Below are 13,975 nucleotides of genomic sequence, written 5' to 3' on the forward strand. Positions count from 1 at the left end.
AATGGAACAGAATAGAGTCCAGAATTGTCAACACTTATGTGATCCATTGATTTTTGCCCAAGGTGTACACCAAAACGATTCAATGGTGAAAAAAGTTTTGTCAATAATTAGTGCTGATATAATTGGCTAACTATATGGCAAAAATGAATCACAACCTATACCTTACAGAGTATGAAAAATGAGTTGAATATGGACCATAAACTTAAATGTAAAAGATAACACTATAAAGCTTCTAGAAGAAAAAAAATAGAATATTCTCATGACCTTGTGGTAGGCAAAGTTTTCTTCAACAGGACACAAAAGCCTTCACCTTAAAGGAAAAGAGTGCTATATTGGGCTTTTAAAAGGATGAACCATTTAGAAAATCTTCATAGATATGCACAAAGTAATTGAGTTTTACACATGAGTTGTGTACTTTACTGTACACAAGTCATACTTCAACTTAATAAAAGTACAAAAGGTGAAGAAATTAAGTTTCCCATTACTAATGTAGAATAATCAATTTCTCCCTTCAAATCTGACAGTATTGGTTTCATATATTTGGGAATTTGCCGTTAAGTGCATATATGCATAAAATTACTATGTCTTCATGCTAAATTGACCCCTTTATCAGTATATGATAAACATCTGTATATCTTACTTTTGCCTTAAACTTTATATCTGAGATTAATATAGCTACCTCAGATTCTTTTGATCACTAGTTTCCTGGTGTGCTGGTTTAAAAGGCTTCTGTACCTCAGAAAACATGTTTTGATCCTGATTCCATCTTGTGGAAGCAGCTATTTGTTTTCATTCCTATCCAGAACTTTGGGTTGGGTGTTTGATTAGATTATCTCCATGGAGATGTGACTCACCCAATTGTGGGTATTAATTAGATGGAGACATAACTCCATCCATTCCAGGTGATTCATTTACTGGAACACTTTAAAAAAGGAAGCATTTTGGAGAAAGCTTGAGAATGATAAGAGAGCCACAAGAGAGCAATGAGAACTTCAGAGCCTGCGCAGCCAGAGACGTTTGGAGCTGAATAAGGAAAACACCCTTGTTGGAGCTGCATGAACAAGAAGCCTGGAGAGAAAGCTAGCAGACATCACCATGCTTGTCATGTGCCCTTCCAGTTGAGAGAGAAAACCTGAACTTCATCGGTCTTTCTTGAGTAAAGATAACCTCTTGTTGTTACCTTAATTTGGACATTTTTATAGGCTTGCTTTAATTGGGACATTTTCATGGCCTTAGAACTGTAAACCTGCAACTTAATAAATTCTCCCTTTTAAAAGCTGTTCCATTTCTGACATATCACATTCCACAAGCTAGCAAACTAGAACACATGATACATATTTTTTATCTATGTTTTCACTGTCAGCCTACTTGTATCTTTCAATTTAAAATCAGGTCCTTGCAGACAGCACAAAGTTTGGGCATGCTGTCTGATCCAGTTTGCCAATTTCTTCCTATTGGCTACAGAATTTAATTCATTCGCATTGAAAGTCATGATTGATAATGCAGGGACTTTTTCTGTTTTGCTATTTAGACTTCATAAGTCATAGAATTATTTTTGCCTCTTCAATTCTTCTGGTAATTCTTACATTTATATTTATTTGATTTTCTGTGCCATACCATATTAAATGCCTTCTCTTAACTTTTTTATCTGGGTCTATTTTTAATATATTTTCCTTGTGGTTATCATGGGGTTAAGATTTGACATTTGTGCCAGTTTGAAAATGTTGTGTACCCCAGAAAAGCCACATTCTTCAACACTCATTCGGCATTCCTAGGTGGGATCTTTTTTATTGTTTCCATGGAGATATGCCTCCACCTACTCAAGGTAGGGTTGCTTACTGGAGTCCTTTAAGAGGGAACCACTTTGAAAAATGCTTAAGAGCCCATACAGCCAGAAACCTGTGGCGATATAGAAGGAAAATACCTTCAGGGAGCATCATGAACTAAGAAGCTAGGAGACAAAGCTAGCAGATGTTGCCATATTACTTCTGAGCTCACAGAGGTTTTCTGGATGACATCCACTTTTTTTGAGTGAAGGTAACTTCTTGTTAGTGCCTTAATTTGGACATTTCACAGCGTTAGGACTGTATACTTGTTATTTAAGAAATTTCATTCTTAAAAGCTTTTCCATTTCTGATATATTGAATTCTGGCAGCTTAACAAACTAAAACAACATTCTAAGTATATAACAATCAAACTTGGTTTAATATCAACTTTGACTTCAATTAACATAATTTACTTTTCCTTTAACAATCTGTCCCTCTCCACCGTTTTTACACTTATTACCAATGATATATTTATACATTACATGTCCACATGCAAAGACTTATTATTCCTTCTTATACATTGCATTTTAGTACCTGCTGGAAGTAAGAAGTACACTTACCTAATGTTCTAGTTTAATGGCTGTATTACTTAGGGTTCTCTAGAGAAACAGAATCAACAGGGAACACTCGCAAATATAAAATTTATAAAAGTGTCTTGCATGACCACGAGAACACAGAGTCCAAAATCCCCATGGCGGGCTGTGAAACCGACGATTCTGATGGAGGGTCTGGATGAACTCCACAGGAGAGGCTTGCCAGCCAAAACAGGAAGAGCCTGTCTCTTTTGAATCCTCCTTAAAAGGCTTCCAGTGATCATATTAAGCATTGCTCATTGCAGAAGACACTCCCCTTTGGCTGATTACAAATGTAATCACCTGTGGATGTAGCTGACATGATCATGATTTAATTCTATGAAATGTCCTCATCACAACAGACAGGCCAGCACTTGCCCAACCAGACAAACAGGACCCACCACTTGGCCAAGTTGACACATGAACCTAACCATGACAGTCCAACCCTTGTCAACATGGAAGCTATACATACCACCTTAAACCATACCAAATTTCCAAATAAAAAAAAAACAATAAAACACACATTTTTTTCTTTGACCTAACAATACTCAACTGTCCTGCATATAACTGGAAACACATTAAATCTCTCCAGAATAGGTTGCAAATCCTTGAGCAACATTAATTCTTAAACTTGATATCTTACAACTTAAATAGTATAACATGAATAAAACAGCATTACAGTCCTTGTTGCTGTAACCGATCACATGGTCGAAGTTCATATTTATCACAATTTTCTTCCACTACCCATTCCATGTTCCCTTTACCCTCACCAAGCACTTCAGCTGGTTGTGGTGCTTTGCCTGGTGGGGTGACCCAAACCTTCATTTCTGAAGTTTCAGAGCCATTGGTAGTCCTGCCTGAATTGGGTTGTTGCAGTTTTCCATTGATTTTAATTACAGCGCATGGTAGTACTAAAAGACACCTTAGGGGATCTCCTATATTCCAAGAAAACTCTTCTTTACCTCCATTATGTAGTTGCAGTCCTCCTTCCCCCTGATAGTCAGGGTCAATCACCACAGACAATAATGTAATTCCCTTCTTGGCTTGTTGACCCAGGGGCATGAGTAGCCCAAAGTAACCAGGTGGCAGTCTTAGATTCCAATTCAATGGAATCATTGTTGTTTCTTCTGGAGGAAGCACACCTCCTTTTGGAACTAAAACCTGTAGACCAGCAGAACTCAGGTTACAGGGACAGGAATCAAAAATTTTCCTAGTGAATCACAAGGGGCAATATTGAGTGTGCCATTCCCATTTCCACCCCTTGGTTCCTGGATCCATGGATCCTGGCTTTGGGGGAAACAGCACCATACAGCGGATGCTGATTCAGAGCATATACAGCTTCCTGGAGAACATTACCCCAGCCTTTCAAGGTATTGTCACCTAGTTGGCACTGTAATTGAGTTTCCAAAAGGCCATTCCACCATTCTATCAATCCAGCTGCTTCTGGATGATGGGAAACATGGTGAAACCAGAGAATTCCATGAGCATGTGCCCATTCCCGCACTTCATTTGCTGTGAAGTGTGTTCCTTGATCAGAAGCAATGTTATGTGGAATACCATGGAAATGGATAAGGCATTCTGTAAGTCCACGGATGGTAGTTTTGGCAGAAGCATTGCATGCAGGGAGAGCAAACCCATATCCAGAGTATGTGTCTATTCCAGTTAGAACAAATCACTATCCCTTCCATGAAGGGAGTGGTCCAATGTAATCAACCTGCCACCATGTAGCCAGCTGGTCACCTTGGGGAATGGTGCCATATCAGGGGCTGAAAGTGTGGGTCTCTGCTGCTGGCAGATTGGGCACTCAGCAGTGACTGTAGCCAAGTCAGCCTTGGTGAGTGGAAGTCCATGTTGCTGAGCCCATGCATAACCTCCATCCCTACCACCATGACCACTTTGTTCATGAGCCCCTTGGGCAATGACAGGAGTTGCTGGGGAAAGAGGCTGACTGGTATCCACAGAACAGGTCATCTTATCCACATGCTTATTAAAACCTTCTTCTGCTGAAGTCACCCTCTGGTGCGCATTCACATGGGACATAAATATCTTCATGTTTTTAGCCTACTCAGGAAGGTCTATCCATACACTTCTTCTCCAGACCTCTTTGTCACCAATTTTGCAATTATGGTCTTTCCAAGTCCCTGACCATCCAGCCAAACCATTAGCAACAGCCCATGAGTCAGTATACAAATCACCTCTGGCCAGTTTTCCTTCCAAGCAAAATGAACAACCAGGTGCACTGCTCAAAGTTCTGTGCACTGGGAGGATTTCCCCTCACCACTGTCCTTCAACGACACCCCAGAAGGGGGTTGTAGTGTTGCAGCTGTCCACTTTCAGGTGGTACCTGCATATCATGCTGAACCATCTGTAACCAGGCCTGAGTTTTCTCTTCCTCAGTCAATTCACTGTACGGAACTCCCCAAGAGGCCATAGCTCTGGTCTAGGAAAGAGAAGGTAATGTGGTTATAGTGCAAATCATGGGCATTTGGGCTACTTCTTCATGTAACTTACTTGTGCCTTCAGGACCTGCTCTGGCCCTATCTCGTATACACCATTTCCATTTTACAATAGAGTGGTGCTGTGCATGCTCAACTTTATGGCTTGGTGGGTCAGACAACACCCAGCTCATGATAGGCAACTCAGGTCTCATGATAACGTGGTGGCCCATGGTTAAGCATTCAGTCTCTACTATGGCCCAGTAGCAGGCTGTAGGAGATAGGATCAACATAAGACCTGTGGAACTACTTGGGAGTAGATGACATTAGGGTGGTGGCAGCGTAAACTGCTTTATGTTATCTGACTTATGTAGAACAGCTGGGAGGAAGAGAATGTTTGTTTACCCCAAATGGTTATTTTAAGTAAGAAGGAAGAACATTGAAAGATGTTCTTTGTTTCCTCAGGAAATGCATGCATGCTTTTTGTCATCCTGCAGTATATAACCAGGATCTGGTTAAGAATAAAATTGTCTGATGTCTGTCATTTGTTAAAGTTAAGCTTCAGACACCCTGAACCCATCTGTGTCTTTCTTTCTTTCTTTCTTTCTTTCTTTCTTTCTTTCTTTCTTTCTTTCTTTCTTTCTTTCTTTCTTTCTTTCTTTCTTTCTTTCTTTCTTTCTTTCTTTCTTTCTTTCTTTCTTTCTTTCTTTCTTTCTTTCTTTCTTTTTTCTTTCTTTCTTTCTCTTTCTCTCTCTCTCTCTCTCTCTCTCTCTCTCTCTCTCTCTCTCTCTCTTTCTCTCTCTCTCTCTCTCTCTCTCTCTCTCTCTCTCTCTCTCCCTCCCTCCCTCCCTCCCTCCCTCCCTCCCTCCCTCCCTCCTTTCTTTCCTCCCTTCCTCCCTCTCTCCCTCTCTCTCTCTTTCTTTCTTTCTTTCTTGTCATTTCTTAATATCCTTCGAGCTCTGTTTCATTAGGAAGCAACAGCAGGCCAAAAGCTGTTTCTCAAAAGGAGAATAGTTATCTGCAGCAGATGGTAAGACTTTGCTCAAAAATCCTAAGGGTCTATGTTGTGATTCTCCTAGAAAGGCCTTCCAAAGACTCCAGACAGCATCTCTATTTGCCACCGACACTTCCAACACCATGGATCTGTTGGATCATATGGCCCAAGTGGCAGAGCAGCTTGTACAGCAGCCTGGACCTGTCACAGAGCCTTCTCTTGTTCAGGTCCAAGTTCAAAATTAGCAAATTTATCAAAATTATCTGGCCACTCGATAAATGGGCTGGATTTACACACCCAAATGGGGAATATGTTGTCACCAAATTCAAAAAGTCCAACTAGGCGTTGTACCTCTTTTTGGTCATAGGAAGGGCCAGAAGCAGCAACTTATCCTTCACCTTAGAAGGGATATCTTGACATGCTCTACACCAATGGACACCTAGAAATTTCACTGAGGTGGCAGGCCCCTGTATTTTTGCTGGATTTATATCCCATCCTCTGACACACAAATGCCTTATCAATAAGTCTAGAGTAGCTGCTACTTTTGGCTCAGCAGGTCCAATCAAGATGATATCATCAACGTAATGGACCAGTGTGATACCTTGTGGGAGGGAGAAATGATCAAGGTCCCTGCAGACAAGATTATGACATAGGGCTGGAGAGTTGATATACCCCTGCATTAGGATAGTGAAAGTATATGGCTGAGCTTGCCACCTGAAAGCAAATTGTTTCTGGTGGTCCTTACTAATAGCAACTGAGAATAAAGCATTTGCCAGATCAATAGCTGCATACCAGGTACCAGGGGATGTATTGATTAGCTCAAGCAATGATACCACATCTAGGACACCAGCTGCAATTGGAGTTAACACCTGGTTGAGCTTACAATAATCCACTGTCATTCTCCAAGACCCATCTGTTTTCTGCACAGGCCAAATAAGGAGAGTTGAACGGGGATGTGGTGGAAATCACCACCCCCGCATCCTTCAAGTCCTTAAGAGTGGCAGTAATCTCTGCAATCCCTCCAGGAATACAGTATTGCTTCTGATTTACTATTTTTCTTGGTAGGGGCAGTTCTAGTGGATTCCACTTGGCCCTTCCCACCATAATAGCCCTCACTGCTTGAGTTAGAGAGACAATGTGGGGATTCTGCCAATTGCTCGGTATGTCTATACCAACTATACATTCTGGAGCTGGGGAAATAACTGCAGAATGGGTCCAGGGGGCCACTGGACCCACTGTGAGATGGATCTGAACTAAAACTCCATTGATCACCTGGCGTCTATAAGCCCCCACTCTGACTGGTGGACCAGAGTGATGTTTTGGGTCCTCTGGAATTAATGTCCCTTCTGAACCAGTGTCTAATAATCCCTGCAATATCTGATCATTTCCTTTCTCCCAATGCACAGTTATCCTGATAAAAGGTGTTTGGTGTCCTTGGGGAAGGCTTGGAGGAAGATTTAACAGTATAAATTTGTGGTAGTGTAACAAGGTTCTCCCCTAAAGGGACCTGGCCTCCCCTTCATTCAAGGGGCTCTGGGTCTGTAAACTGTTTCAAGTCTGGAAATTGGTTAAGAGGCTGTGACTCTGTGTTTTTTGTAATACAGATTAGGCTTCTGTTCACTTGACCCAGAACTCTTTTGTTAATACAGCTCGAACAAGAATTTAGTAGACTGCCCTTCTATTGTATTTCTAGGTACCCCATGATTTACTAACCAATGCCACAAATCCATGAGAGTCATTTGATTTTGAAGCCTGCTTTGAGTTTTCTGTCTATTATAATAGCCATGTCTACCCTGTCTTTGGTGATTAAGTGTTGCCACCTGGCTTCTGTCAACTCGGGATCCCATCATCCCCATTGTGTTTAAGGATTCCAGTTCAGCGACAGCAGTTCCTACAGTAATATCTGACCTACAGAGAAGTGCAACCACAGAGCTCTTCAGGGATGATGGTGCTAGACTCACAAATTTATTTCTCACTGTTCTGGTAAAAGGTGCATCATCCGGACATTCCTCCGGTGTAAGAGCAGACTTTGCATGATAAATCCACTCTAACATTCCAATCTCTCTAAGCCTCTGGATCCCCTCATCTACCAGGGAAGTTCTGGTATTTCAGCCTCAGGTAATGTTGGCCCCCTTTTGATCCATGTTTCAATCAACCATCCAAACAAACTGTTAATACCTTTCCAACCCCTTGAGCTATAATATTGAATGCCAAATCTCTGCTTAGTGGGCCCATATCAATAAATTCAGCTTGATCCAGCCTTATATTCCTCCCACCTCTATGCCACACCCTTAAAATCCATTGCCACACATATTCTCCTGATTTCTGTATATATAAATTGGAAAACTTACACAGTTCTTTTCTAGTATAACATACCTCCTCATGTGTGATACTTTGTACCTCACCTTTAGGGGCCTGTTGGGACTTTAGTCTAGTTATCTAGTTATAGGTCTGGAAGAAATGAGGGATGGTGGGGGTGGGTCATGAAAAGAAGTAGAAATGTCTTCCAAGCCATTTGCTTTGAGGCCTTCATTTGCAGTTTTATCTGGTGAAACAGGATTAATCACTCTAGGGCTAATCCCTTCAGGAGGAGGTTGGGTGGCCAACTCTTCAAGGCAGCTTGGAGGTGGGGCAGTTATGTCCTCAGGGCAAACTATGCAGGGTTATCTAGAGGAGATTCAGCATGACTTAGGGTTCAATCTCACCCCTGACATCATTATCAATCCATATGTCACCATCCCATTTTTCAGGGTCCACTCCTTTCCAAACAATGCCCTCACTTTAACGGCAGACACCATGCAAGATTGAGATTTCAGTTTACGTTGTAAAGTTGCTAATATAACAATAAGATTCTGAGTCTGATTTTCAAAGATCTCAAGTGTACGGCTGCAGGAAATAAGATTTTCCTTCGGGATACTCATAGAAATGTCTGCATCTGTCAAACAGCGCTTAAGCTTTTCATTTGAAGGCTTAAGCCCATCCCTTTCACTCCTTAATGTAGCAAGTGTATCTAACAACAACCAACCAACATCTCTATACCTCTTATTTCTACAACAACTCTGTAAAGGTGTCAAAAACATTATCCCCCAGAGCCTGGCTTTGTACAAGTGAAGCATTAGGAGAATCGAATGGTGATATTTTCACTATCTCTTTTGCCAACTCACTCCACGGATTGGGAGTGTCATTCTGATTATGAGAATCAGAGTCCTTAGTATCGTTGAGTCCAGTTAGCATAGAAAACCATTCATAAAAACCCATCTTTAAGATTCTGTTTCTTAAGAACATCTCCTGGTACCAAGATGCATTATTTAGGGTTCTCTAGAGAAACAGAATCAACAGGGAACACTCACAAATATAAAATTCATAAAAGTATCTCACATGACCATGGAAATTCAGAGTCCAAAATCTGCAGGGCAGGCTGTGAAGCTGACGATTCTGATGGAGGGTCTGGATGAACTCCACAGGAGAGGCTCACCAGCCAAAACAGGAAGAGCGTGTCTCTTCTGTATTCTCCTTAAAAGGCTTCCAGTGATCATATTAAGCATTGCTCATTGCAGAAGACACTCCGCTTTGGCTGATTACAAATGTAAACAGCTGTGGATGTAGCTGACATGGTCATGATTTAATTCTATGAAATGTCCTCATAACAACAGACAGGGCAGCAGTTGCCCAACCAGACAAACAGGTACCACCACTTGGCCAAGTTGACACATGAATCTAAACATGAAATGGCTATTGGATTGCAATATACCAGAAATGGAATGGCTTTTAAAAAGGGGCATTTAATAAGTTGAAAGTTTACAGTTGTAAGGCTGAGAAAATGTCTCAATTAAAGGAAGTCTATAGAAATGTCCAATCTAAGGCATCCAGGGAAGGATACCTTGGTTCAAGAAAGCCGATGAAGTTCAGGGTCTCTCTCTCTCAAATGCGAAGACACCTGGTGGACACAGTCAGGATTTCTCTCTCATCCAGAAAGGTACGTGGCAAACACAGCACGTCTGCTAGCATTCTCTCCTGGCTCCCTGTGTCATGAAGCTCCATGGGAGGCATTTTTCTTCATTTCCGAGGTCACTGGCTGGTGGACTCCGCTTCTCATGGCTTTGTCATTCTTTGTTCTTTCAGAATCTCCTTTCTCCAAAATGTCTCCTCTTTTATAGGATTCCAGTGAACTAATCAAGACCTGCCTGGGATGGGTGGAGACATGTCTCCACCTAAACCAGCTAAACATCTCCAGGGAGATGATCTAATTAAAGTTTCAAACATACAGTACTGAATAGGAATTAGAAGAAATGGCTGCTTTTACAAAATGGGATTAAGATTAAAACGTGGTTTTTCTAGGGTACATACATCCTTTCAAACTGGCACACCTACCAAACAATACACTACAATAACAGCAGCATTTCTAATGAACTAAGTGGTTACTTTCACTGGAGGTCTTTATTTCATTATGCTACTTTGAACCACACTCTAGTGTTTTTTCCTTTCAGTCTAAAGAACTCTTTTTAGCATTGCTTGTAGGGTAAGGCAGGTCTAGTGGGAATGAACTCCCTCAGCTTTAATTCATCTTAAAATGTACTAATTTCCCCTCCTTTTTCAAACAAAGTCTCACTAAATATCAAATTCTTGGTTGACAATTGTTTTCTTTTAATACTTTAAGTATTTCAGCTCACTGCCTGCTTGCCTCCATGATTTCTGGTGGCTGTTTAGCATGCAGTCTAATTAGGACTGCCTTGTACATAATGTTACCTTTTCCTTGCAGTTTTCAGAATTCGCTCATCCTTTGCATTTCATAGTGTCATCAGTATAAGACAAGATGTATTTTTCTTCATATTTATCAAGCTTGGTGTTCTATTAGTTTCTTGGATGTGCATTTTCATGTCTTTTGGTAGGTTTAGGAAGTTCTCCATCATTATTTCCTTGACTATTCCATCAGCCCCTTTTTCTCTTTCTTCCCCTTCTGGAACTACAATAATGCATATATTGGTATTCTTGATAGCGTCTCAAAATTTCCTCAGTTGTTTTCACTTTTTGTGCTTGTTTTTGTCTTTCTTCTGCTCAGCCTCATTCATTTCAAGTGTCTTTCTTGTCTTCAGATTCACTCATTCTTTCCTCTGCCAGTTCCAATGTGCCACTGACACACTTCTTGAGATTTTTCATTTCAGCTATCATGGACTTCAACTACTCTAAATCTGTTTGATTCCTTTTTAAGATTCTCATTTTGCTCATTAATTGTTTTCCTGATATCCCTTAGTTCTTTCTCTGCATTTCCCTTCATTTGCTTGAACATTTCTATGATCTTTTTTTTTAAATAGGCAAAGGACTTTAATAAATATTTTTCCAGAAAAGATATACAAATGTCTCAATCAAGAGTGGTTATTAAGCTGGATTAAGTGGAGACATGTCTCCACCCATTCCAGATGGGTCTTGATTAGTTTACTGGAATCCTATAAAAGAGAATGACAATAAAGAAAGCCAGGGGATTCTGAGAGAGCAGAATGATGCAGCCACACGAAGCAAAGTCCACCAGCCAGTGACCTTTGAAGATGAAGAAGGAAATGCCTCCCAGGGAGCTTCATGACACAGAGAGCCAGGAGAGAAAGCTAGCAGATGATGCTGTGTTTACCATGTGCCTTTCCAGATAAAAGAGAAACCCTAAATGTGTTCACCATGTGCCTTCTAATTTGAGAGAGAAACCCTGAACTTCATCAGCCTTCTGGAACCAAGGTATCCTTCCCTGGTTGCCTTAGATTGGACGTTTCTATAGACTTGTTTTAATTGGGACATCATCTTGGCCTTAGAACTGTAAGCTAGCAACTTATTAAATTCCCCTTTTAAAAAGCCATTGCATTTCTGGTATATTGCATTCTGGCAGCTAGCAAACTAGGACACAGAGGTACACAACCATATTCAATACCACTAGAAAATAACCTGCATGCATGTGTTGGTAATTGCTAGAAATTTTGCATAGAGTTAGTATGGAACAGTGTTTTTGACTTTTCAGGTAATTTTATGGTGTCAGGATATGGTTAATTCCTTGGTGTTCAAGGCCTACTCCTGAAGATGCTGTTAAAATGAAAACAAAATAACCCCCATAGAAAGAAAATTCGCATTCTAGGAGACAAAATATTTTACCTGGGAAAAGAATAATTTAACTTATGAAATTCAAGAACACAGGAAAACAAGAATAATGATAACAATAAGAAATAATTTCCTTGAATATATTTTTCTATACAAAACATTATCACTTTCCTGATACTCCAAAGATCGCCAATAAATAATTTTACAGCAAAAGGGCCCAGATCAGAACCATAAGTAAAAATTGACCCCCCAAGAAGCAGAGAACACAAGTTACAGCACTCAAAAATACGAGACTGTCAAAACCACCTAAAGCTCAGCCTGCAGTTTTGCCTTTTGTGAATGTGACTGGGTAGAGTTTCCATATTACTTTACAGAACAGTTCTATCTGGTAAGGTCCAGGCAATGAGTGAAAACAAAGAGTACAATATAAGAAGCAGTTCCCCACAATGCCTTTGTCCTCTGACCAATGCACTAGGTTTGAAAGTTGAAGTCTGGTTCAGGCTGGCAGTCCTTTGGCAGGGTCTCTTTTTGCCCATGCTTTAAGCCTTCTGTGCTTATCACACAGGGAAGAGCTCAGGAAGGCTCTCACCATAGCAATCCTTTGCTATGATCCCTATAGGTATTCTCATGTTGCATACTCTGAGATGAGTTCCTGCATTTAGTCAAACACAATTCAAAGTGATCTTTCACTGTCATGAAGAGGTCCTGGAATGCCACAGCTGCCCCATTAAGGAAGTGCTCCAGAAAAAGTTTCTTGTTGGGCTGCAGGCATCAGGAGATGCAGTATTTGTAGGTGCTGCAATAGCCATTAGAGTAGCAATCATTGCAGCAGTATTGCTTTGTGCTAAGAATGTTGAACATGACAGCAGCCGTTCACCAGCAAATCCTTCCTTTCACAAACATATCCTAGTTAATCCATGATCAATGCTTCCCTTAAGTGGAATTATGGCACTGATTACCTGGTCAACTGCTGTTGCCCAGGTTAAACTGTACTTTCCAGGGAATGGGCTGATCATGGTCTTGAATTAGGAGGAGATTCCAATCTCTCACTGCCCTCCCCTCCTGCTTGAAGGTGCTGGTGAGGAAGTAGATGAGTGAGGGCCCAAAGACCAGGACGAGCAACCACTTCTTCCACAGAAGCTGGCGCCACACCATAGCCACCAGGTTCACCATCCCAGTGCAGAGCGGGACAGGCCTGAGGTCTGGGTGGCATGGCCCCTACCCACCTCACAGCCCCAACTTGCCCTGAGACCTGTGGTCCAGCCATGATCATTTTTTACAAGTATTTGTTATGTACACATTCTGGTTTTATTCTTTGAATGTTTTCTGAATTTTTATCCTCTTTCTGTGGATTGGCCACCATTTGTTCTTCCTTTGTCTTCTACTGCTGCTGCACACTACATTTTTCATGTTTTAAAATGTTAATTCTGGTATTGATTCCATGAGATGACTTTCTCCTGCTTTTGTAACCAGCTGGTGATAAGATGGATGTTCTTAAGCTTCAGAGTTCCTATCATGAAGGTCCACTTAAGGCATACTCAGTGTTCAGCGTCTGCCCTGTCTTCTCTGTGCTTGTGTCTTTTCCAGGGCTTTAGTTGGTTAGCTGTTTTGAAGTTCCCACATTTACAAGAAGTTTGATTTTCAAAAAGATAGATTCTTTCTCCAAGGTATTTAAAGGATGCAAGCCTTTGCTGCAGGATGTCCACCATTATTGATTATTGAGGTTTTTCCATTGCCTCAAACCACTGTTCCTGAAAGAAAACTGGAGTGGGGCATGGGCAAGGGGGACATGCTGGAGAGATGTTTCCTAAGTCAGTCTTTTCTAACTGAAACAGGGTCGGGGACTCATAGAGGGGAGTCAGACTGGTACACAAGTGCACTGGGGAGTGCATTAGGAATGGTGCTAGGAACCTCCCCCATATTTCCCAAAATATGATTTTTCTTGACCTGCCCAGCAAATGTAACCCTTGAGCTTTTCCCCAACAGCCATGAGGAAGCTTTGTATCCTTAAGTCTCCTTCCCTGTCACTTTTGGGATGGGCTGAAAAAATGGCTAACCTCAGAGCCAAAT

At 41.2% G+C, this 13,975-nt stretch overlaps 1 protein-coding gene across 1 annotated transcript; it reads right to left on the minus strand.

The window, feature by feature from the left end:
• Positions 1-12,490: 12,490 nt before the first annotated feature.
• LOC143684717 (SREBP regulating gene protein-like) lies at positions 12,491-13,078 on the minus strand. Its single transcript, XM_077161950.1, has 2 exons — positions 12,956-13,078; positions 12,491-12,658 (listed from the first exon to the last, which is right to left on the minus strand). The coding sequence occupies exons 1-2, from the start codon at positions 13,076-13,078 to the stop codon at positions 12,491-12,493; spliced, it is 291 nt and encodes a 96-aa protein (XP_077018065.1).
• Positions 13,079-13,975: the final 897 nt, after the last annotated feature.

This window comes from Tamandua tetradactyla, chromosome 1, assembly GCF_023851605.1.
Source record: "Tamandua tetradactyla isolate mTamTet1 chromosome 1, mTamTet1.pri, whole genome shotgun sequence".
Classification (NCBI taxonomy): domain Eukaryota; kingdom Metazoa; phylum Chordata; class Mammalia; order Pilosa; family Myrmecophagidae; genus Tamandua; species Tamandua tetradactyla.

What these genes read in the sequence shown, in the direction of transcription:
- LOC143684717 (XM_077161950.1), bottom strand. Translation starts at nt 13,078, where the DNA reads ATGGTGAACCTGGTGGCTATGGTGTGGCGCCAGCTTCTGTGGAAGAAG. An exon ending in TCAAGCAGGAGGGGAGGGCA is followed by an intron (nt 12,659 to 12,955) that starts GTGAGAGATTGG and finishes CAGCCCAACAAG; the next exon opens with AAACTTTTTCTGGAGCACTT.